The sequence below is a fragment of the Nicotiana sylvestris genome, chromosome 2 (genome assembly GCF_000393655.2).
Source record: "Nicotiana sylvestris chromosome 2, ASM39365v2, whole genome shotgun sequence".
Taxonomy (NCBI): Eukaryota; Viridiplantae; Streptophyta; class Magnoliopsida; order Solanales; family Solanaceae; genus Nicotiana; species Nicotiana sylvestris.
The window spans coordinates 61,618,440-61,642,956 of NC_091058.1; the positions used below are offsets into that span (position 1 = coordinate 61,618,440).

The 24,517-nt window shown below is 34.1% G+C and overlaps 1 protein-coding gene across 4 annotated transcripts; it reads right to left on the minus strand.

Moving 5' to 3' along the window:
* Nucleotides 1-3,889: 3,889 nt before the first annotated feature.
* LOC104212629 (uncharacterized) lies at nt 3,890-14,455 on the minus strand. Of its 4 annotated transcripts, none has more exons than XM_009761944.2 (9): nt 14,108-14,455; nt 12,970-13,215; nt 12,564-12,652; nt 12,349-12,487; nt 9,370-9,444; nt 7,204-7,325; nt 7,035-7,110; nt 6,509-6,568; nt 3,890-4,581 (listed from the first exon to the last, which is right to left on the minus strand). In XM_009761944.2, the coding sequence occupies exons 2-9, from the start codon at nt 13,126-13,128 to the stop codon at nt 4,453-4,455; spliced, it is 849 nt and encodes a 282-aa protein (XP_009760246.1). In that variant the 5' UTR covers nt 13,129-13,215; nt 14,108-14,455; the 3' UTR covers nt 3,890-4,452. The 4 variants fall into 4 exon arrangements, with proteins under 4 accessions (XP_009760246.1, XP_070024022.1, XP_070024023.1 ...); XM_070167921.1 differs by lacking the exon at nt 14,108-14,455 and adding an exon at nt 13,792-13,863; XM_070167922.1 differs by lacking the exon at nt 14,108-14,455 and adding an exon at nt 13,729-13,751.
* Nucleotides 14,456-24,517: the final 10,062 nt, after the last annotated feature.

The window sequence follows — 24,517 nt, forward strand, 5'->3', positions numbered from 1 at the left end:
ATGTTTTTTATCAGCGCATACTGATTTTCAACCTTTAAATTTGAAATTTTAATTGGGTTACTACCAACTACGGGTAGCTCCAAAAATATATTTTCATATGGCGTTTGCACCAGATTAATGCTATACTTTAATTCTAAGTATAAAGTTAGAAAAAGTTTGAAACAATATTTACGCTTTGCAGAACAGAGAACTTAATGTTTTCACTCTTAGAAGCTATTCTTAATTTTATATATATAATGACGAAAAAGTAGAAGACATGATTCTCAAATGATTATGAATAAGAGAAAGTGGCCACTAAGTTACCAATGTTGATTTTTTTTTGTTGTATTTGAAAACAAAGACGCCATAATTAAATCAAAGTACGATGGCAGCTGCAGCCTCTAGATAGATCATAATGCAGCAAGTTTGATCTGATGTGGACATGACGCTAAATTCCTTAAACTGCGCCATCTTGTCGTCATCTCTTCTTCTTTTTCTTTCTTTTAACAAAAAAAAAAAGTGCTTTGATACCCTTTGTAATTCTGCTTTTGCACTTCACGCTCCTACAGTTCGAAGAAAAAAAACACTTAACACACCTATAGTTTGAAATTTTTTGTCATTAGCTTCCTAACTTACTAGCTACAAAAACAAAATTATAGGGGAAAAACCTTATTGTAAGAAATTATTATTTCCTTATTTCCCATCCGAGGTATATTCAAAGTACTAATAGAATATTTTATATTAACCAGTGAGACCTTATTTGAGTTGAATGTTACGATCTCAAGTTTATTGAAATTTTGAGTTCAAATTTCCTAAATAATGGTGTAATTAAGTTTTATTCTTCTAAAATATAATTATCTCCCTGTATTAGTGTGTGTATTGGATTTGTTATAATTATTGGGAAAGGAAGTTGTAATCTCTATGATAATAGGTGAACCATGCTTTCATCACTCTACTTGAAAGATAAATGAGCATTTGTTTGAAAAAATCATGTTTAATTTCAACATTCCCAACTATTTCAGATATTGATATGTGCGTACTGAATGGTCTACATTATAGAATAACAAGTGGGCTAAATGCCCAAGACCTAACTACATGGGGCTAACGCACAAAACTTGAAAATGAAAGGGGTTAGATAGTATTTTTCAATAAAGTTTGAAAAAGAAAAAAGAAAAAAGAAATCAGAGGGAAATATTATTAACTATGCAGCATGTCTTTTTCTATTTGTAGAAAAACGCCACTGATTTGACTGCTTTATACTAATTTTGATTAAATAATGAGTTAGTCACTTTCAAGAATATGGTGTATACAACCCATGAATTGTACTTCCTAATATTTATTAAATAAAAAGGTGGCTGTAAACTTAGGATATTGGAAAATGACATGAACTATTGGAAATTGGAGAATCAAAGTTAAGGTATGTAACTGCCTGCACTTGTTCTTGTCTAACTAGATAGAACATGTCTATTTTAAAATACATTAGATTTTTGTCACTTTGCATTATAAAATTTAACATAATTATTTGGATATGCTATAGGTCAGCCAAAAGCCAACTAGTATTGAATTATCTAGAACAACCTTTTTGTGTTATCTGTAAATTATAATATTGTTAGGGCATGGAAAGATTCGACGGATTTTAGCTACCTCATTTGCCTTGGCGCAAATTCGCATACCTCTGGCTCTAGTCTTGCAAATTCAATAGAGCTCATTTGGATGGGAGAGTTAGGTCTATATATGTTAAATTCATAAGCTTAAATTTTTGTATTTGCATACCGAAGAAATTTTTTGAGTTGAAACCCAAAACGGAATAACACTCGAATAAAAGTTCATTGCCACCCTTATTTTTACTTCATTTGAGAAACTATAAGTTATGGGCTCGAGCCATGAAACAACCACTAATGTTTGTATTAGAATAGGTTGTCTACATCACATCCCTTGTGTGGTCCTTCCTCGAACCCTGTGTGAACACAGAATGTCTTGTGCATCAGACTGCCCATTTTTTTCCAGATGACATCTAAATGTCATTTTACAGTTTTTATATTTTGAAAGGGATTTTTACCTAGCTATAATATAATAGAAACATATTTACCTCCTTTATTTAGGTTCCTTATTAATTATTTTATATATCTATATTTACAAGTTATATACAAAACCATTAAAAAGAAGAAAATTCAAGACCCCTTAAATTTAGCCTATCAGTTATATGACACCTATCCCCATTTCCAATAACCCCTACATTTAAGATTCTGTTCCTTTTCTCAAGAATTTCAAAAATATTTTCTCTCTCTTGATAATCATCCAAAATCTCTCTTAATTTTTTGTACTCATTGTTATCCCCTCAAAATTGTCGATTCTTTTCCTTTTCCAAAACTTTTCAAACCCAATTTTCCTCTTTCTTACTACTCACCCAAAATCTCTCTTTCTTATTGATACAATGCAGACGAAATTCGAAATATTGCTTTAGAATCAAGTTGTGGGTAAGTTTTGAATTTTGTTTTCTTTCTTTCTAAAGTTTTTATTGTATGTGATTGTATATGATACATCAATACCCTACATAATACTTGATACAATACTAATATAATTATAATACGATTATATTAGATTTTTAGTATAGAGTTGTGATTGAAACTTGAAGATCACAATTGTATCACAATTTTTCAGAAATGTATCGCGATTGTACTATAATTGTATACGTATCATAATTGTTAAAGGATTGTTTTACAAATGCATGATAATTGTATGTTCGTTGTATATTTTTATGATCGAGCAGTTGTGAGTTCGTGACTAATTTCACATTTTGTTTCACAAATATATGATAATTATATATTAATTTATTAGTATTGTATCAGGTATTATTTTGGGTACTAATGTACCATATTGATACAATTGTGATACAAGAATGATATAATTATGTTTTAAGCATTGATGTATCTTATACAATTCAAATACAATTATGATACAGTTATCATACAATTCCTAAATATTTCTTCATTTTCAGTGTTGTCCAGTCTCCCAGCAAAAGAACGATGCAATTGCCAATTTTTTAATAATATAAAGTTGTCGCCAATGGTGGAAAGAGAGAAGATGGAGATTCTGGGCATAGATTAAGGGATTTTGATGTAAAAAAAAAATGAGAGAAGAGGAGAGGGAAAAAAGAAGAAAGAATGTAATTGAATCCCTTAATTGAAGGCACTAATAATGGGGTGGGAGCCTTTTAAGGAGCAACCTACATAATTTGTAAGAAAAACCTAGATATTTATTAAAAACTACAAAACATAGAGAACATAGGTAAATAAGCTTCTAATATATAGTATAGCTAGGTAAAAATCCCATTTTGAAATCTCCTCTTAAATCCACATTCTTACCTGTTTGGATGGAGGGATTTTGCCTTACGTATTCCACATTCACTAGTGTAAATCCACTATACTTGTTTGGTTTTATATTCAAAAAAATTAGATGTAAAATACAAAGTCAAATTATAGATAAAATGGTTGAAACGTGGAATCCAAGTCCATTCCTGCCAATATAAGTGTTTGGTCTTGGAAGTTACACTAGAAGGGAAGCAAAAGAGGGAAAACTAACACTTGCATCTTTTGCTTTCCATTGGGAAGAAACTTTATGCCCGAAATTAACATGCCAAACCAGAGGGGGAAATTTACAAATTTCTTTTCCTTTCCCTCTTTTCAAGGTAATTGGAAACATGCCAATATTCTGGCACATTCTTCCTTACCATAACAATAGCTAAAGATATGGATATTTAGCTAAACATGAGGACATCTTTAACTTCAATCTATCTCCAACATAATTTATTTCATCAGTATGTACAGTTAGCAGTACTATCAGGCATTTTCTATGAAACAAAAACTCTTGAGTCTCTGACCAATGCAACATTAAGCAAATACTCACATGAGAATCCAAAGTTCATATCTTTCACTTTTGAACACTTATATCTTTTTACAAATAAATGAAAATCCTGGTAGTTGACAAAAAATTTCCACGCCTTCAAGAGGTGAAGCCAAACAAAGATAGAATAAAATCAAATAATAGGAGTAGAATATGGAACTAAATAAGATGGCCCGTATACGAGTAAATGAAAGTTGAAGGAAACAACAAATATTATATGAACACGCTAACATGCAAGTGGAGATACTGGCTCTGGCATGTTTATCGCATGGAAACAACTGTATCATTTGAACAGATCACATATACAGGGCTCATGTATTACTTACTTCCCGTGGTGTTTCTCATTGCATTGTTATACTTTCCTTCTCAAAACAGATATAGGACATGTGAACTTCTTGAACATGCTTTGCCAGTAGCCAATTACATGTGTTGATTCTACTAACCCTCTATTCTTCCGACGTCTTTAACCCTTCTCTCTTCCCCTTGCAGCTACCCTATAACCTATTTGTACAGTATAGAGGAGTTCGTGGGAAAAATGCATCAATGGGAACTGATCATACTGACATCTTGTCACAGCCTTTTTGCAAGATTCTTTTTCAACCCCTTAATGATTTTGCCGAACCACATCAGGTTCATCACACCAAGAGCTGAGGGGACTCCAAAAACCAAAAGAATACCGAAAATGTGCATGTGAATGACCTGCAATTATTTATTCATATTTCAAAAAAAGAAATTTTTTAGTAATTAAATTAGAAATCATTTGATACTAGCACATAATAAGAGAAGATAAATAGAATGCACTTCTTGGCAAAGAAAGGAAATGAAGCTAGATTCTGGAATTCCAGATACTGCCCTAAACTCCTTGAAGTATGCAAAAGGAAAGGAAAAAGGAGGGGAAAGAAAAAGAATATTAAAAGAAGATCCTCGTATACTATTTCCAAACCCCCTCTTCTATTTCCAAACCTCGTACACCATTGCAGAGATATTCATGTTGATCCATGTGTCAGAAATAATAGAGTGATAAAACCCCTTGATCAATTTCAGGAACAGCATTACACACCAGCCAATAACTTTTTTGCAGTAAGCACATACTTTTACCAGCAAAAGGTTTGTCTCATCTACTGTGTAATCTATACAAACTATAAGTGAAGAACATGGTTTGCACTGAGCCAAAATTTCAACAAGGGAGATAGACAATCTTAAAATTACAGGGTTAAGCATTAGCTTACTCCTTCACGTGAATTTTCTATAGATCCATACAGTTCTCTTTACTAGTATATCAACTGTTTAAACCGTATATCTTTACTTCGAATTTTCTCAGTTAATAAAAGATTAGATTGTCTACTGCTGTTTTTGGTTGATCTGCATTTGTAACTATGCATATATTTTATTTTCTATTAGTGTTGAATAATAACAATTTTAAAACTTAGGTGTTATACAAACTTGCATTATGATGTATTTACAATTTATATTTTGTGCAACTACAGCCCCACGATTTATTCGTTCAAAACTAAACAACATTAAAATAGAAATGGAAGGCACGTATTCTGAAAGAAAAGGTAATGTAACAAATAGTCATCATAAGTGAAGGATTGACAGCATTCTAAAAGTAATCACAATGATAGACTTTTTGATGATAAAACTATATTGTTATCGGAGGGAAGAGGCTTTACTTATAATAAAATCCATATCAATGAAGTTCGTGGATATATGGGAAATCACCACAGAATCTTGCCTAGAGAATACTTTTAAGAATATAATGTGTTTTTGAACAATTTCTTCAAAATCCTTTACTGCAAATAACGGCCATTTTAATTCAAACTAACGATAATTACGCCTCAATTCCAAGCTAATTGATGTCAGCCATATGGATCCTAACTATCCATTTCAATAAGGACCTATTTCATTCCAATATTAAATAGTTTGGGATTTTATAACCCTACAAGTTCTGTACATAATCGACAGACATATAAATATGTAAAGGATTAAAAGAAAACCACCAAAAGATGGAGATAATGTAAGCATACCATTATGTCTAAGTCTTCATCCAAGCTAATGGGAATAACCTATATGAATCTTTTGCTTCCGTTATGTTTTACTTTTCCCAAGTATGCTTGGGTTCCAAGAGATTGTAGGTCTTTTAAGACAACAGACAACTCTGTTCCATGTGATTTTAGTCTACCCCGTCCGCTTACAACGCCTTCAATCAACATGGTTTCACTTCCACGGACGGCGCATTTGGAGGTCCACGTAAGACATGACCAACTATCTCAAGCAACCTCTCAATTTATCGTCTATGTAACCTTGTATTATTGCACATCCATCTTAATATTTGCATTTCTAGGACACTCATTTTAAGGATGTGTTGAACCATAGAGGATTCACTCTCATATAATATTGTTGGTCATACAATTCAGGCCATAAAATTCTTAAGATCAAAACTTTAATGGCTTTTTCCGTCAAATAAAGTTAACCAAAATAGTTGGATTTTAATTATGGGAATTTCTTTGGGCATTTAAAGAGGGTTAGTAAAACATATTTCAGAATAGCCGAATTCCTCAGGAAGAAAAAGTTAAGACCTTGTTGAGAGAGAGAGAGAGAGAGTTGGCGATAAACAAAGAATCACCTGATCATAGTGCAAATAAACATGGTAAAACATGTAAATGAACAGCAAAATTCTTGCAACCTGCATTTAGTAACAGAATTCAGTTAGCAAATACTAAATAGGAATCAATGAAATGGTTAAATGTCTCAAAGACAATGGAATCATGGCATGTGTCAATGATAAGGAGCAATCATTCCAAGTCACTACAAATCACCTCTATTCCTCACCGCCTCCCCACTCTTATCTAGAATAGAAAATTTTGGATGAGAGAGGGGTAGCAATGCACTGCAAAGTGTAACGGTCCCTTCTATATGTCATGCAGCTTATGTTAAATGGACTCTTCATTTGCTTTGACATACCCATGTTAAACGGTTATGACATGATTCAGGGTACATGAGGCGGATTCTTCAGCATATAACAAAACCTGCTAAAAATAGTGTACCCCAGATAATACCCGTTCCTACATCCACGTAACAAACCATGCTACAAATCCTTCATGTAAAATGACATTGTATCTACCACATGAAGAATTGAAGACATCACTTACCAGCCATGCAAAAAATATCACCACGCCATTAATCAGATATGCACTAGATCTTTTCAGTCCAGCTGTATCAAGAAACCTGAAAGAAAGCCATAAAGAGACATAAGTTCATAGGGTGCTGCAACATGGATGCTGCCGAACTTCACCAACATGTCTTCTTCTTAGCACCTACCATCTCATGTTGATCTCTGGTGTTGTCACCTCAGATATCAGTACCATGAATGTATAAAGCTGTCCTTCTCCAGAGTACATGGAGTATGCTACAGCAATTGCTGAAAGAGAATGATGGACAACCTGAAATCCAACAGTTAAAATTTGACATACTACACATAAATCTGCACATCGTATTTCCAGAGATTTAATGGCCACTCTTCCAATTATACTAACGAAACACAAGACATGACTGTTTTTCAGTTCCAATCAAAACGGAAAAGTCCAGGGAAAACTAGTTGCCATAAGCTGCATTATACATCAGAACTACATTGAATTGGTCACTGCAAACTGGTAAATATTATTTACCTCCAATCCACTAAATGCATTTTCTCTCCCTTTTTTCCTTCCCATAAGAAGCCCCTCATCATTTTTTCTGATCTGTCCGACAGTACTCTCGGCATATGAAACAAATACAAGTAGGTATATTATCTAAAATAGACCTCCATAGTGTATTTTTTTCCCCTTTAAGCATATATGTCTCTTTCAACTGTTCAACCTCTTAAAATTATCAATTACCTGTTGTTAGAAATCTTTTGAGTTCTTTTCTGAGTGGTAATCACAGATAAATGATCTGTGATGTTGTTGTCCTACAACCACAAAATACTCGCCTGTGTGAATATTTTGCAAATCTCACATCTCTACCAACTCAGACTTCTGTGTGTTAGTATATAGTCCTAATTCGGCTGCAAACCGAATCAAGTTCTACACAAATATTATAAGTTTCTGCATTATGGCCCACAAAAATTAAGGCATCATTCAGGGAATAGCAAAAGATAGAAACCCATAATCCATTTCCTTTCAATCCCCACTTCAAACCCCTTTAATATACAACAGAAACTCCTAATAGAATATGATATGCCTTTTCAATATCTAACTTGCATAATACTCCCCGAGGTACTTCACTATTTAATCTCGAGTCCACAAATTAACTTGGTGATTAATCATCACTGCACCTGAAATTTGTCTTCTCAACAAAAACATTCAGCGAGACTAAATTTAGATTCTCCATTACCAACTTAAGTCTCCAGCAAGTAACTTAACAATTATTGTCCTCTAAAGTCCTACATATGAAACACTTCTTGAACATTGTTAATCACCAAGTCAATAAGGAGTGGTCAATCTTCTTTTCTATCTTTTTCCCAGTTTCCACTAGAAGTGCACCAGAACTCGTTAAACGAGCCTAAGATTAGAACAAGGAGATAAATGTCATCCCTTTGTCACTTTACAGAAACTACACCCTGCCAAAATAATTTGTCATTCCTAAACTTTTTCCAAAAGAATATTTCGAGATGGAAATCAATGTGGAGTACCCAGAATCCAAAACATAATCAAATTTGTGAATTTACTGGTGATTTGCAAGCTGATTGGCAGAAGCATTCATTGAGAAACAGATGTGGTAGGTTAAACGTTAAATTTTGTAACCCACCACCCAACACGTCTGATTTTAATTAAATTATCTGGTTAGTACTTCCATCTTACGACCATATTATTTAGTCCATATAACAACAAAATAAAAAGATCCCTTTTACTTTTCTTTCCACTGTACAAATGTTTAAAAACCAACCATGGCTGTCTATGGGTCAATATTTCCAGCATACAACACAGCATCTACTTTAAAGGTATGAACTTTTTAAACTTTTCTAGTGGTTGTTGAAGATCAAATGCTGAAGTCTTCATCAAGTGAAGTTCCTTGTGTTTCTTACTTGTACAACAAGCTAAAAAACTAGCATGTATCACAAACACGTTCATATCTACCTAATATTACGTAAATATTAACACTCAACAGTATTTACAGGTATTTATGTTTATTTTTCATTTCCACACCTAGACCCAAGATCCAAACAGTATGGCATCTATCCTTAAATTCAAGCATTTAGCCTAGCAACAGAAAGATCCTATCAGAGAGCAGGGAACAAAGGGGATCACTTGCCACATAACACAGATAACCACTTTGTGATGCACCGCAACAGGGAAAAGAAAGAAAAAGAAAGAAAAAATGAATGAGATAGATTGGTGGAGATATCTGCCTGGCTGATTTCAGGAAACACAACTATTGCTTGTTCAAAACTAAGAAAATAATTTCTATGTTAAGTGAAGTGTCTTCCACTTGAGAATATATACTTACATACTCTAATCCGCCCAAAGAAGGATAAAACCAGCAAATCATTCCAAGGTCTGAAAGGAAGTACCCAGCTGATACCTGACAATGTCACAAGCTGAGGATTAAAATAGCCAGATGACAAATTTGACATCTAATTTACTTACTGACACATGAAAATAAGAAAGGTAAATCAAGTTCTAAGCTAATTAGGTTAGCAAGTCCTGACCAGCATGCCTGCTATATTGACTCTATCATGTTAAGCAAGATAATGCAACATGACCACATAGCCCAATCCACAAAACCAAATGATATAGTGCAAATACCATGGTATAAAGCTAATGAGCCACATAATGGAATTCTAAGAGACATAATACCAGCTTAAAGAAATAATAACCAACTTTTGGACCGATTTATTTGTTGCTGAAGCTATATATCTTTCAGGAAACTGTTGCAATAGGATAACAAGGAAACAAAAGAAACAATACGTTTTTGTATTTTGTATTTATAGAAAACATTTTAAGAAAAAGGAAAGACTTTTAGTTCTCGGCTATCTTAATATTTTTTTTGTGTGTGTGCGTGGTGCTGGTGGTGGGGTGGGGGGGCTGGTTGTAAATAGAAAAGTCCATCCCTTGAGATGCCAAGCTGGTGTGGACAATATGTAAAAAAGTGAGAGTGACTCAACCACAGTTCATTTGATCTGTCCTAATCATTTATAATGCTGATATTTTCTACCCACACCAATAAATTACATGAAACAAAAGATATCCTTTTCCCCTACTTCTGTTCCTCTAAATATTAAAGTAAATAAGGCAAAAAAGTTCATCTTATACTACTTCTGTTCCTGCACTACTGTAGAACAATCTCCTATTTCTTTCATCTCTCATTAGCTTAAATTAAAACATAGTTCTTCATACTGTCTCTCTTTGCTGATATTTAGATACCTCCAGCTCATGATGGTTTCTTTTGTTGTTGTTGGTGCTAACCAAGCAAACATTGACAGAGAACTGGCAGAATACCACAACTGTGTAGTGAATATAAAATGTAACAGGAATTGGTCGGTGTTTTCACCAATTTCCTTACACAAGCAGCATTAAATCACCACAATTCTTCTCCTCCTCTTCCTTATGTTGTCCACCTTCAATATTACGTTGTCCACCAAAGTGAAAATTACAACCTTCTTACGTGCTTTGGTGTCATACACGTTCTTCCACACCTTCCTCCTCTCTCGATATATCTTCCAATTATATGATTTCACCAACATCTTCATTCCTTTGACCCTCAGGCCTCAACAACATCACATCCTTCTTGAATTCCCTCCGGACCAGTTAGAGCTTCCAAAATAGTTCCTTATCTTCTCTTTTTCTCAATCTTGACTAACCTCCTTAAAGTAACATCCCGAACCATGCAATTAAACCGTGCATAAATCAACTATGCCTCATTCTGAATTACTTAGTTCATCATATGAATCATCTACATCCATTTCGCTCTATCAAGTCCATTTTATTCCAATTCTGCAACACCACATATCTTCCAAACTCAAACCCTCACCCCATTACACAAGGTGTTGATACTCCAAAAACTGGTTTTTCATCTTCATTATTCCCTTCTCACTCAATCCTGTGTGAATCTAATATATCCCTGTATGAGACCAACATTTTCATGTAGGTTATAAATCTTTATATATTATCGTATAACCGATTTATTGATGTATTATTTCACTTCAATAAGTGGCTGGTTTACCCGGGGGGAAAAACAAAAGTGCTAGACAATTTGAGATGGTTAATAATAGACTATTTTAAGCTTATTTCGAAGGTAATTAGTCAGTGTCAAATATCGTCCCCCAATTCCAAATATAAGTGTCCATATAGAAATATGTGTGTGTGTGTGTGGTGTGTGCATGTATGTGTTCTGTCCTGGAAGGCCAGGCCACAGGCAGTGGTGGAGACAGGATATTTGTGAAGGGGATTCAAAAATTTAAAAGGATAAGAACTGTGCTCAATGGGAATTAAACCTGCAAACTTTTAGCAAAATTTGGACCCCTTGACCATTGATCTAAGTTTTTTACTTGTGTCAAGCGGATTCTGCATATTATATATATATATATATATATATATATATATATATATATATATATATATATATATATATATATATATATATATATACATAAAAAAGAAAATTAACCCTATATACATAGTACAGTTTTCCGACAAAGGGGGTACGAACCCCCTTCCGCCGCCCTAAATCTGCCCCTGGCCACGGGGATTGCGGTCCAAATATGAGACTCAGCAAATGTCTATATAACAATGCGGGTCTTCAGAATTGGGATATTGCTAAGAATTTTAATATGTTCAACTCAAAAGATGATTTTAGTCCGTATAATTGGGTTTTTTTCTTTGGTTAATATTTCAGTATCAAATAGTTGATGCAAGGAAAGTTATTCGAGTTGAAATCAGAGAACAGTCTTAAAAGGAAATGTCGCCATATTTCAAATAACATGCATCAAGGCTCTACCACTGCACCCTCACCTCCTGGTTTGCCCACAAAAAAAGGCAAGGGAAAAAGAAACAAAAGAAGAACATAAAAGACACATAAGAAAACAAGCCTTAGCTTAGCTGGCACCAAAGGGATTCTACCCCGTGCAAAGTGTAAATTTGAATCCCTTTAAACCCAAAGCTCAATTGTTTTCCCCTAAGAGTAATAGGTCCATACAGGAAACAACAAACCAATAACGTTTTTGCCAAAGAAAAACTGAGCCCTAACTTTTTCTAGTTAAGAAGCATACATAGAGGTGAATTCAGCTATTACATAATTAATTATTTATAATTGAAGTTCCATCTACATTAGCATTACAAGGATCAATACCAGAGTCATCTTTTTTCTACAACCAGAGAGATACGTCACTGGATTTTGAATGCCTGAATCAAGACCTTTCAAGGAAACCCAAAAGGGGAAGGGGTATAACAAGACAATACTCAGCATATACAGTTGAAGATTACTTACCCCTAACGTAAAAGTTGATAGCGGTGAACTTCTGGTGATTAAAAGGCCATCAGGATTGTGATCGGAGAAAAGATTGGACCAGAAGGCAAAATACGTGGACACAGCAGATATGAAAATGGCATGGACTGTTGACATGCCACTGCAGAAAAATAAGTCTCACAAACATGAGTAGTGAATTAATAAAACCTTGGGAAGTATAAAGATAGAATATTTACCGGTTGTTCCACTCAATCCTTTGAATTTTTGTTAGGGTAGTGTACGTCCTGAAGTAAAAACTGCTGATCAGCTGACATAGATCATAGACCTGTGAAGAGCCAAAACAGTTTTACAAGGAATGAAAGTACAGGGGAAAAATTGTGCAGCAAATGAAAGTAACTTATGTAGGACATGCTCTATACTTCTATTATTTTCTGAAAAACCAATTAGAAATATTATAATTTTCTCCAAATCTTTACATTTTCTTTCTTTTTCTTTTGTATGTTTCATCACTACTGTGACAAAGAAGATCAAGAACATGTAAAGTTTCTTCATCAAATATGTGTCAGCTTTGAATCAAAAAAGGGAAGTCCTTTCTTCAATAGTCACAAGAAAGATAAAAGATATATGATCGATAAACATTACCATTTTGCAAGCAAATATGCCAGCAAAGACGGAAGTGTAAGGTATAAAAGGATCTGCTAACAAATAAGTTTTAACCAATGTCTCAGCCCGACTCTGATAAGATCTAAATGCAACTATATTCCGTGCAGGAGCTGCCTTTCTACCCATTGCAGTTGCCATGTCTTTAGCTCTCTTTTTAACTACTATCTCCGATTATAAAATGAACATCACCTACACATGTACACTGCAAATACATCCCCCAGCTTCCTGAAATGGAAAATTTAGCAATATATCTATCAGCCTGCAGAGTTATTTGATATAGTATGAGCATTATAAATATCAGTTTAGTGAGGAGTTTGAGCATAATAAATGTATTGGATGTGCGTTGTGAAAAAGACTTGGAGTGAAACTTTCAAAATCTTTCAAATAAAATGAGTAACTGCAAATATCTTACAGATCAAACCACATACAGGCAGTATCCCAAATGGATTTCAACTAAACTAATGACAAACTCAAATATAAGCAACAAACATCATTTACTATACTTTGCCTTATATTCCCTCCTTTTTTTGCCTCCTAAACTGTTGGAGGGCCCGAGCCTCCAAAATCACAATTTACAATCATGATCCAACTTGACTCGATCTTTTTGACCCCTTACTGGAAGTAAAAGAGCTCATGGTAAGGATCATGCACAACTTAAAATTACTTGTCTGCGAAGACTCCTAAGCCACTTGGTAATACTAACTCAAAAACAACAAGTAGTCCTGCAAACTATCATACCACTAAAATCACTAGAAATTCCAGCTCAAAGAAACCTTCAGATAAATAGAGAACAAATTGTACCTAAATAACCCAAACCACAGCATTATGACATTATGGACAGTGAATTAATAGCAAAGTAATTTAACCTTCTTTCCACACAAAACCTCCCCACCCCCTTCCCTGGTCAAAAAACAACGGCACTAGTTGCTATATTCACGGACCCCATTTTAAAGATTGTGTTTTTATGACCACTAGATGCTGCCAAATCAAAGGTCAAATCTTGAATAATGCAAAGGTCAGATCAATACCCAGAAAAATAAAGCAAAGATACATAAGCAATATACATATAAAAGCTTGTAGATCAAAATTAAAAACAAACACACACATTGCTTCTTACCCCGCGAAAATATGCAGATTTCAGAAATCAACAGCATGCAGCCCACCACATTACAGAAAACCCAGGGGGGGAAAAACGGATAAGAATGCCAAATAAAAAAAGAGTATTTGGAGAAAGATTTGTTGCGAAATGGGGTGTAGAAGAAAGTGACCGAAAGGAAAATGATGAAGAAAAGGCAAAGAACCCGTGAAAGGGGGGCAAAAACGTGAGATACAATCAATATGTTATGATTTCGTGATTGTTAGTATTATTTTGCACTGTAAAATGGAATCTGACAACCGAAGCAATGAATGAAAAAGAAGGGCGAATATGAAAATGTAATTAGTTACTCATATGTGGGAAATGGTGAAATATGCAATCAATTAAAGTATTACTAGTATGTTAAAAAATAATAATAATAATAATAATAATAATTGAAGTGCCATGATAGCTGTATCTTTGGTTCTTAGGATTTACGTGTGGGCTTGTGTTTGGCTGTTATTTGACTGTTTTGTGTGGATGCAATTGTATCTTATTTTTCTTTCAGTTCCCTTTTTCTGCTATAAAAGATAAAGATACATGAGAAACAACCCAAAAATAAAAGGAACAACGAAAAGCTAATGAAATACAGTACTAACTTAGTACTACTTCTGGATGAAAAGATTCAGGAGGATTTAGGAAGAAAAAAAGAAGATTAGACAAATATTGGCATCCATTTCCTTCCTCTTTCTTTTTATTTCGGATTTAAATAAAAGGGTCAACGCATTAATTTTGAAGGTCAGAAATTTTGTGACCTCGTTTGATAGGAATATAAAAATAATACTGAATATAGCGTATTAGTAATAGTTGGTTAATAATGGCATATTAAAGATAACATGCATTGCATAAAAATTACTATATTTGTTTACAAAAATACTCTCGCATTTTTTGGAAAGAATTTGGAAAAGGTTTTGAAAGGATAATTTTATTTTTATACATGTTTATCGATGTATTAAAACTCATGATATTGCTAATGACATGATTTGTTATGTATAAGAATATAATTGTATTAGTTATATATAAATTAAAAAATACTACTAAACAAAAGATTAATAATACCAAAGTTAATATATATATAATTTTTTCTAATATATCCTAAGATCCCTTATTGTTTGTCGTCTGATTAAAATTTTATTGACAACTCGATATGGAAAAAAATAAATATTAAAATAACAGAGTTGATGGTCCATCTTTTTGAGTATTCAAGAAAATTGGACGATTGACCAAATGCATTTTTTTTTTTTTATTAAAAATTACCTGTCTTGTTTTAGAATGGGAGGTAGGACTGCGAAGCTTCTCTGTCTTACCGAATTTGTAATTAAAAAATGACTTCCAAATTGAAAGAACCTTTCAAAAGGAATAAACAAAGGTCAGTAGGACAAGCCGGTGGGTACTAAACCTACCGGCAAATTAAACTAGTAGAATATTCGGTTGATTCCAATAAGTATATCTAAAATATTTTGAAAAAGATTAGGTTTATAGAAATCTAATTAATCTAATTGTATCTTAAGAAATGGCTGTCGCATCAACAATCCATGTAAGATAATATTATATCAACTATTTTAACAGGTTTCTAGGGGAAGTATAGTCCATGTTATAAAATAAAAGAAATATAGCAATAACCATGTAATTAACTAGAACTAATAATAGAAGAGAATGATAACATTAGAAGAGAAAATTTATTCCTTTGTTTTAGAGTGTGGAAAATAAGTTCATTAGTGAACCTATTTATAGAACTATTTCGTTGTTACAAAACCAATCCAAAACATGTTATGAATACATAACCAATCTAAAACTTGTTATGGATACATAACCAATCCAAAACATGTTATGGATACATAACCAATCCAAAACCTGTTATGGAAGACATCCATCGTTGCAAGTGGATGGATCCATTTGCAGGATTTATAACACTCCCCCTTGGATGTCCACTAACAGATAATGTGCATCGTTAAAACCTTACTAAGAAAATCCAGTGGAAAAATCTTAGTGAAGGAAAAAGAGTACACATATCTTGTAATACGCATTAAGAGTTGCCTCATTAAAAACCTTACCAGGAAAATCCAAATGGGACAAAACCTTGGTTAAGGAAAAAAGAGTACAACGCGTATTTCTCCCCCTGATAAAAACCTTATTTGATATATTGGAGACAGCGCATTCCAATCTTGTATCTTAACTTCTCAAATGTTGATGTTGGCAATGCCTTAGTGAACAAATCTGTCAAATTATCACTTGAACGAATTTGTTGAATTCTAATTCACCATTCTTTTGAATACTGTGCGTGAAAAAGAATTTTGATGAAATATGTTTTGTTCTATCCCCGTTAATATATCTCCCTTTTAGTTGAGTTATTAATGTAGCATTGTCTTCATATAATGTATTGGGATATCCTTTCCCCATGAAAGACCACATATCTCCTGGATATGTTGAGTTATTGATCTTAACCAAATGCACTCTCGACTCGCTTTATGACTGGCTATTATCTCTGCATGATTTGAAGAAGTAGCAATCATAGTTTGTTTGTTGAATGCCATGATATGGCAGTACCTCCACATGTAAATAAATAGACTGTTGAGATCGACCTTTATTTGGGTCAAACAAATATCCTGCATCTGCATAACCAATCAGTTTTGACCTAGATCCATTTGAATAAAATACTCCCATATTAGTAGTCCCTCGTAGATATCTGAATAGATGCTTAACACCATTCTAGTGTCTTTGTGTGGGGAAGAATTAAATCTTGCTAACAAGCTTACAGAAAAAGCTATATCTGGTCTAGAATTATTAGCAAGGTTCATTAATGCCCTAATTCTACTAAGATATGGTATTTCAGTTGTCACACCTCTTTTTTTCCTACACCCCGGAAAGGGTATAAGAGAGTTTTTTTCAACTTAAAGTGACAACGAAATGGGATTCATTTATTATTAAAAATTCAGAGTTGCCACTTGGGATAATTTACGGTGTCCCAAGTCACCGGTTCAAATCCTGAATCGAGGAAAAGATTGACTCTGTTTTACAGTTCGCGAACACAGAAATCCGGGTAAGGAATTCTGTTAACCCGGGAGAAGGTGTTAGGCATTCCCCGGTTCAGTGGTTCTAGCACGGTCGCTCAACTGTTATAATTGGCCTATTATCTGATTTTAATACATGTTTTAGCCTATGGTTAAATTTTAACTTATTAACCGCTCTTATTCATTTTTTAGGAAGATTGCAACGTCATTTAAAATATGTCTTGAACCACGTCACATAAATGCACCCGCGGTCCACGACACATTTTATTTAACGTTGTTCGGATTTGGATTTGGATCACATGAAATGCACACCCGAGTTTAGGAAGGTAATTTTAAATTACGCGCCTAAAGCAACTACACATTTTTCAACTTTGCGAGGGCCATAGAAAATACGCTAAATAGTATGCCTCGAATTCTATAAATTTAAAATTAATTAAATGAGGGTCATGCGTTTTGAGGTTTTATTGTGGATGGAGTAGTATAATTGATAAGTACAAAAGACCTAAAGAAATGAGTTAGCTACATGTATATCACTGGAGCCTTTTGTTATAGCATACTACAATTCAGAAAGGTAGAGTTGGCATTTATGTGAAAATAACAAAAGACAGGTGCCAGCTTTGGGTTCATCTCCATATCATCTTCAAAAGACCGACTTTCGATTTCAAATTCTAGAAAGAAACTAACAAAATTTTATAGCAAAATAATGAATCTTAAATGACCATATGAGCACAAAAAGAAAAAGAAATCATGCTGAGAACTATTCGGATGAACCAGAAGGAACAAAACAAACATGGACATACAAAAATGCATTTTAAACTTGATTATAACAAAGAACACGTAAAGTAATTAATTTATTTAACAATATGCTAAAGAGAAAGTTGTAGTATCACCACCATAACTTCTACAGTACCATTTTGAAGAAGAAGAAGTTGAATCTTCACATGGTTAATTTAAGAAAATATGCAGCCAATAACATAAATTGAAGATTAGATCATTCCACTAACGCAATCTATTTTTTTTTATCTTAACTTTCTTCACATACTTTTTTAAATTTCAAAATATGAACATGGTGCTACATGATCTTGAAATCTAAATATAAACAAAACAATACCTGCTAGTTACAAGTCATGAGTCAAGAAAAATAAAATAAAGAAAAAAAAAACGAGACAGTGTCATGAACATACTAAAATAACGTTAACATTTGCAAATCTCAATTCACTCAATCAAAGAAACATCATTCATGCGAACAGATCCAATACGAAAGAAACTTTATCAAAAGAACCAAATCAATTTACTTCTGCTTCAATAAAGATGCTCCGACATTTTTTAACTCAAGAGCTTGAATTACATACCTACAAGAGAGTGAATTCAAATGAATAAAATCTGAAAGTTGTAGAGTCAATACAGCAGCAACAACAAAATCTCTATCAACTCTTCTTCAAACCCAAGATTCAAGGCCCGAAATGTTGAAAGAAATATTTAATGAAAACATTCAACCTAAATTTCTCTCCTCCCCCTCTCTTCTTCTTTTTTTTTTCTTCTCAAATTTTCTCTTCTATTTATAGCAAAATTTTCTAAATTTTTTCAGATTTTTTTTTAAAAAATATTTTATTATTTTTTAATTAAAAGAAATCCCACTTACAAATTGCTTTTATTATTTTTTATAAAAATAAATCCCACATTTCTTTACTTTTATTTTTTAAATTCCAACTTTAATTACTTTTATCTTATTTAAAAATCTCACTTTTTTTACTTTTTAAAAGAGAATTCCACTTATTTAACTTTTCTTTAAAAAATAATCCACTTTCTTTTGCTTTTCTTTTAAAAATGCTACTTTCTTTTACTTTAAATTTTTTAATTTTCAGATACCTTTATATTTTTTTTTAATTCCAACTTTCTTTTACTTTTTATTTTTTTAAAAATTTCCACAAAACTTTACTTTTATTTTTTTAATTTTCTACTTTCTTTTACTTTTTAAAAGAGAATTCCACCTACTTTTACTTTTGTTTTTTTTTATTCAATACTTTCCTTCTTCTTATTTTTTAAATCACTCCTGAAAATTAAAAAAAAAAAATTTTTCGGATTGTTTTTATTATTTTAAAATAAAAATAAAATAATATTAATAGTAATAATTCACCTTTTAAAATTTTGTATTTTTACTCTATAATAAAAAAGTATAACAAAGCTAAAAATTGTAGGTTAAAACCACTAAAATATTTACATAGAAGAAGTGATAAAAAATTAAATATTGTCAAAAATTAGGTGCTCACAGCTGCCCCTCTTTGCTTGGAAACATGAAGAATTTTCAAGTAAAGATAAGGTGGGTCATGTGACTAATTTTTATTCAAAAAGGAAGAAATAAGGATAAGAAAAAAGAGAAAGGGTGCAACCGAGTCTTGGTTTTGGACAACCTACATATTTCGGGTTATAGGGGAATCAGGTCGCGTGTAGTTCAAGAAGTTTTGGTAGCTGGTACTACCGAAGAGCTGTAATTTTGCTGCTATTTCTGCTTACTGAACTCCTTATTACATCGTGACAAAATAAAAGAAACCAGACTAAACTATGATATACGAATTACAAGAATCTTATCTATATCTTCAAACTTGAACTTGCAGTTTCTGCTGCCCTGCTGACTTGTACTCTCTGAGTGAGATTCCTTTGTTGCTGACTTGAATTACATCCTGAGATGCTTTCCCTTTGTTCTTCAAGTGGGCTTCTGATTGTTGTCTTCCTTTGAACCTTGCTGCTTCCCTTCGTTCTCTAGGTGGGCTCCTAATTACCAACACTTGCGCTGCTTTTTCTCGAAACTTGAACTGCTTCCCTTCGTTTTTCAGGTGGGTTCCTGATTGCTGAACTCCTTTGAACCTTGTTGCTTCCCTTCGTTCTCCAGGTGGGCTCCTGATTGCCAATACTTGCACTGCTTTTTCTCGAAACTTGAACTGCTTCCCTTCGTTCTTTAGGTGGGCTCCTAATTACCAATACTTGAATTGTATTCCCTTGCTCTCCAGGTGGGCGTCTGATTGCTAAAACTTGAATTGTATTCTCTTGCTCTCCAGGTGGCGCCTGATTGCCAAAACTTGAATTGTATTCCCTTGCTCTCCAGGTGGGCGCCTGATTGCCAAAATTGGAATTGTATTTCCTTGCCCTCCAGGTAGGCGCCTGATTGCCAAAACTAGAATTGTATTCCCTTGCTCTTCAGGTGGGCTCCTGATTTCAACAAAATAGACAAAAACAAAGAAAAATTTCGGCCCCAGTTTGGTAGTTGGGCACATATGTGAGTGTAAACTGAATCATGTTACCAAATATCAATAAGAACTTGAAAGCTGAAACTTGAACTGTACTCCCTTGCTCTCCAGGTGGGCGCCTGATTGTTGAAACTTGAATTGTATTCCCTTGCTCTCCAGGTGGGCGCCTGATTGCTGAACTTGAACTGTATTCCCTTGCTCTCCAGGTGGGCGCCTGATTACTGAACTTGAATTGTATTCCCCTGTTCTCCAAGCGGGTCCCTGATTTCAACAAAAATAGACAAAACAAAGAAAATTTTCTGCCCCAGTTTGGTAGCTGGGCGCATATGTGAGTGTTAAACTGAATCATATTACCAAATATTACTAAGAACTTGAAAGCTGAAACCTGAACTGTACTTCCTTGCTCTCCAGGTGGGCGCATGATTGCTGAAACTTGAATTGTATTCCCTTGCTCTCCAGGTGGGCGCTTGATTGCTGAAACTTGAATTGTTGTTCCTTGTTATCCAGGTGGACGCCTGATTACTGAATCTTCAACTGCTTTTCCTTGTTCTCCAGGTGGACGCCTGATTGCTGATACTTCAACTGTTGTTCCTTGTTCTCCAGGTGGACGCCTGATTGCTAGTACTTGGTCACGCTCTTATCTTTAACATCCGTGTTGCTCTCCCTGTTCTTCAGATAGGCACCTGATTTCAACAAAAATAGACAAAACAAAAGAAAATTTTCTGGCCCAGTTTGGTAGCTGGGCGCATCTGTGAGTGTTAAACTGAATCATATTTCTAAGAATTTGAAAGTTAGGTCCCATTATCCAGGGGGTCCTGACAACTCTTAACTAAACGACAATTTTAAGTCTAAGCTCTATCTTTTAAAGGTATGACTTCCGCTAAATCTTGTTATCTAAGAGGGTCTTAAACTACTCCCCATTATCTAGGAGGGTCCTGACAACTCTTAACTAAACGATAATTTTAAATCTAAGTTATATCTTCTAAAGGTGTTACTTCTACTAAATCTTGTTATGCAAGCCAGTTTTAAACTACGTCCTATTATCTAGGAGGGTCCTGACAATCAAAAATCAAGTCTTATCTTAAGAGTGACAATTTTACGGCTAAATTATATTACCATACAACAAAACTTATGCTAAACCTTGTTAATGGAAATCTTAAAGTTAGGTCCCATTATTCAGGAGGGTCCTGAAAACTCCTAATTGAATCATATCTCAAACATGCAAACTTTGAAACCAACTTATATTCCTTGGGATACATTTATGCTAGATTTTGCTACTTATGATTGTTTCGATTTTTCAACTAGGTCCCATTTTCCAGGAGGGTCCTGAAAATTGCAAATTAAATCCTATCCTAACAATAAAAGCTTTAAAGCCAACTTATATTCTTTTGGGGTACATTTATACTAGATCTTGCTACTCATGATTATTTTGAATTTTAAACTAGGTCCCATTTTCCAGGAGGGTCCTGAAAATTTCAAAATAAATCTCACCTTAAGAGTGACAATTTCAAATCTAAATCTAATTTCCTAAAGGTAAAACTTATGCTAAATCTTATTTTCTATGAAGGTCTTAGAACTAAATCCCATTGTCCAGGAGGGTCCTGAAAAGCCGAGAATGAACTTACCTGAGCCATGCTTTCTTTCTGGAGGATCTCTGCAGAACGAACAAAATTCTTTGCCTATGAACCATGCTTTTCCTCATGGAGGGTTCCTACAGATCGAACAAATTTTCCTTTCCCATTCTCAAACTGCCTTTGGGCTGGCAAAATTTTGGCATGACACTTGAAAAAAATCAAACTTCCAAGCTTTGATTTGGACACAATTTTTGTCCCTGTTTCAAACAAAGAAAACTTGTGAGTTTATAAATATGGTGGTTGGTTTGTGGCATTGACTTTGAGGGCGATTGATCCTTCACTTCCTATGATAACTTTGGTTTCAACTTGAAAGACCTTGCCTGTTTATTGACTGGCTACTTTCTCTGTCACCCTTATCATAGAAAATACCTCTGATCCGTTCAGACCCAATACTTTCTATCTGTTGCATTGCTCATGAATCGACATCTACCAAACCTTTGTGTTTCACATGATCCCCACGGTATATTGATTGTTACCAACTTCAATGCGCACGTTGTTCTTTCCTGATTTAAATCACTTGCATTGGTCTTGAGGTCTATTGCTCCATCACTTGCCATGATAGCTTTGATTTATGCATGGAAGATCTTGTTTGTCACTGGTTTACCACCTTTTTTGTCCCTTGTATTTCACATGGATCCTAACGCATGTTGATTGTTACCAACTCAGTGCGCTTGTTGTTCTTTCCTGACTTATGATGCTTTGATGTGCTAGCCAGATCTCATTTTGTGCACTTGGAAAGCTGGTGGAAAATTTTGAAGTCATTTCTCACTTGTTTTGACCAAACAGACTCAGAAAACACGACAAAAGAAACAGAGTAAAGGACAAGGGAAAGAGATGATTCCTAACAAGAAAATTACAAAGGAGAAACCTATCAGATTGGATACCAACTCTAACGACCATGACATGCACATGTGGCCTATTCTGTCAAGCAAGTCTGATGTTCAACTATTGTTGTACCCTCTAAGTCGTGAAACTGGGCTTCAATGCTCTGATTATCCAATCTGATTTACAATCCTTATTCGACTTGTAGTGCCCAAAGGGTTTTCACCATCAAGCCTCTCTCATTTGATTTTTTCTCTCAACTTTCGTCGCCTCAAGGTGCCCGTGAAGGTTTTCACCAATAAGACTCTCTCATTTTTATTTCTCTCAACTCTCGTTGCCTTACGATGTCTATGAGGGTTTTCACCGATAAGACTCTCTCATTTTCATTACTTTTCCTGCTTGGACCAGAGTGTTACCCTGATATGAATCACCTCTATTTGCTCGACTTGGCATCTCTCGAACACTGGTCGGAAGGTCTTTCTTTGGACCGTAATGTGGGCTTTTGGATAGGGTTAGAAAGAAAGGGTATCAAAGGCTCAAAACAATTTCGACATGGGTTTAAAATTACAACTTTTGGAATCAGATTTCTTACTGCAAACACAACTTCTGCCCCAGTTTCTTTGCTTGGGGACTTTTGGATTTTTATTTTGATGAGACCGAACCGTGAGGCTGCCTACATATCCTTAAAAGGAATCAGGTCGAATGTAGTTCATGTCATAGAAATTACTTTGTTGTTGTTGTTTTTTTTTCTTTTCTCTTTCTTCTCTCTTTTTTTCTCTTTTTCTTTTTATTCTTTTTCTTCTTCTTTTTTCTTCTTTTTTTCTTTTTCTTTCTTTCTTTCTTTCTCTTTCCTTTTCTTTCTCTTTTTCTTTCTTCCTTTTCTTGTCTTTCATGCTTGTGTTTCTGATATTCGCTACTGATTCTGAAAGAGGGGTATGAAAGAAAATAAATAAGGCTCAAAAGGGGTGACGAGGGATAAAATGTTTAGATAGCAGAACAAAATGTCTTTATCATTCCAACCTTCAAAACATGCAAAGTACAAACAACATAATTAAACAAACCAAGGAAAACATTCGTAACATCTTTTGGTTGCGGCAGACTTGATGATCGTACCCACACATTCGCTTCTACATTTGTTATATACAAAGCACCATTGGATAACACTCTCACTCTCATTAACGGCCCCTTCTAATTTGGGGCAAACTTGCCTTTAGCTTCGACCTGATGCGGCATGATGCGTTTCAATAGTATTTCTTTTTGTTCTATCTTCCCTAGTTTTACATGGTTCGGGTTTCAAATGATCTCAAAGTGTCCAAATCTATTCTTATTTCCACCAAGTGCCCCTGTCATCTTCAAAATTGTTTCATTCATTGCTTTATGACTAAACTGACTTTTTAAGATCAGGCCGAGAATTACGCATACATGTCATGTCACTAGAGTCAATCAAGAAAAGAACTATAAAAAGAAAAAGAACTAAATGAAAATGACTAGAAATTACAGAAAACAGAAAATTGCATTAGACAGATGGTGAAAGGGATTGAACAACAAAACAAACAAACTAAACTAGGGACACAAACCTAGAACAAACTTAGACGATGCTAGACGGGCTACTATGACTAAACAAACTAGGCAAAATAAAACGATAGAAGGGTTTGAGCCACAAGATAATGTCTGGCTTAC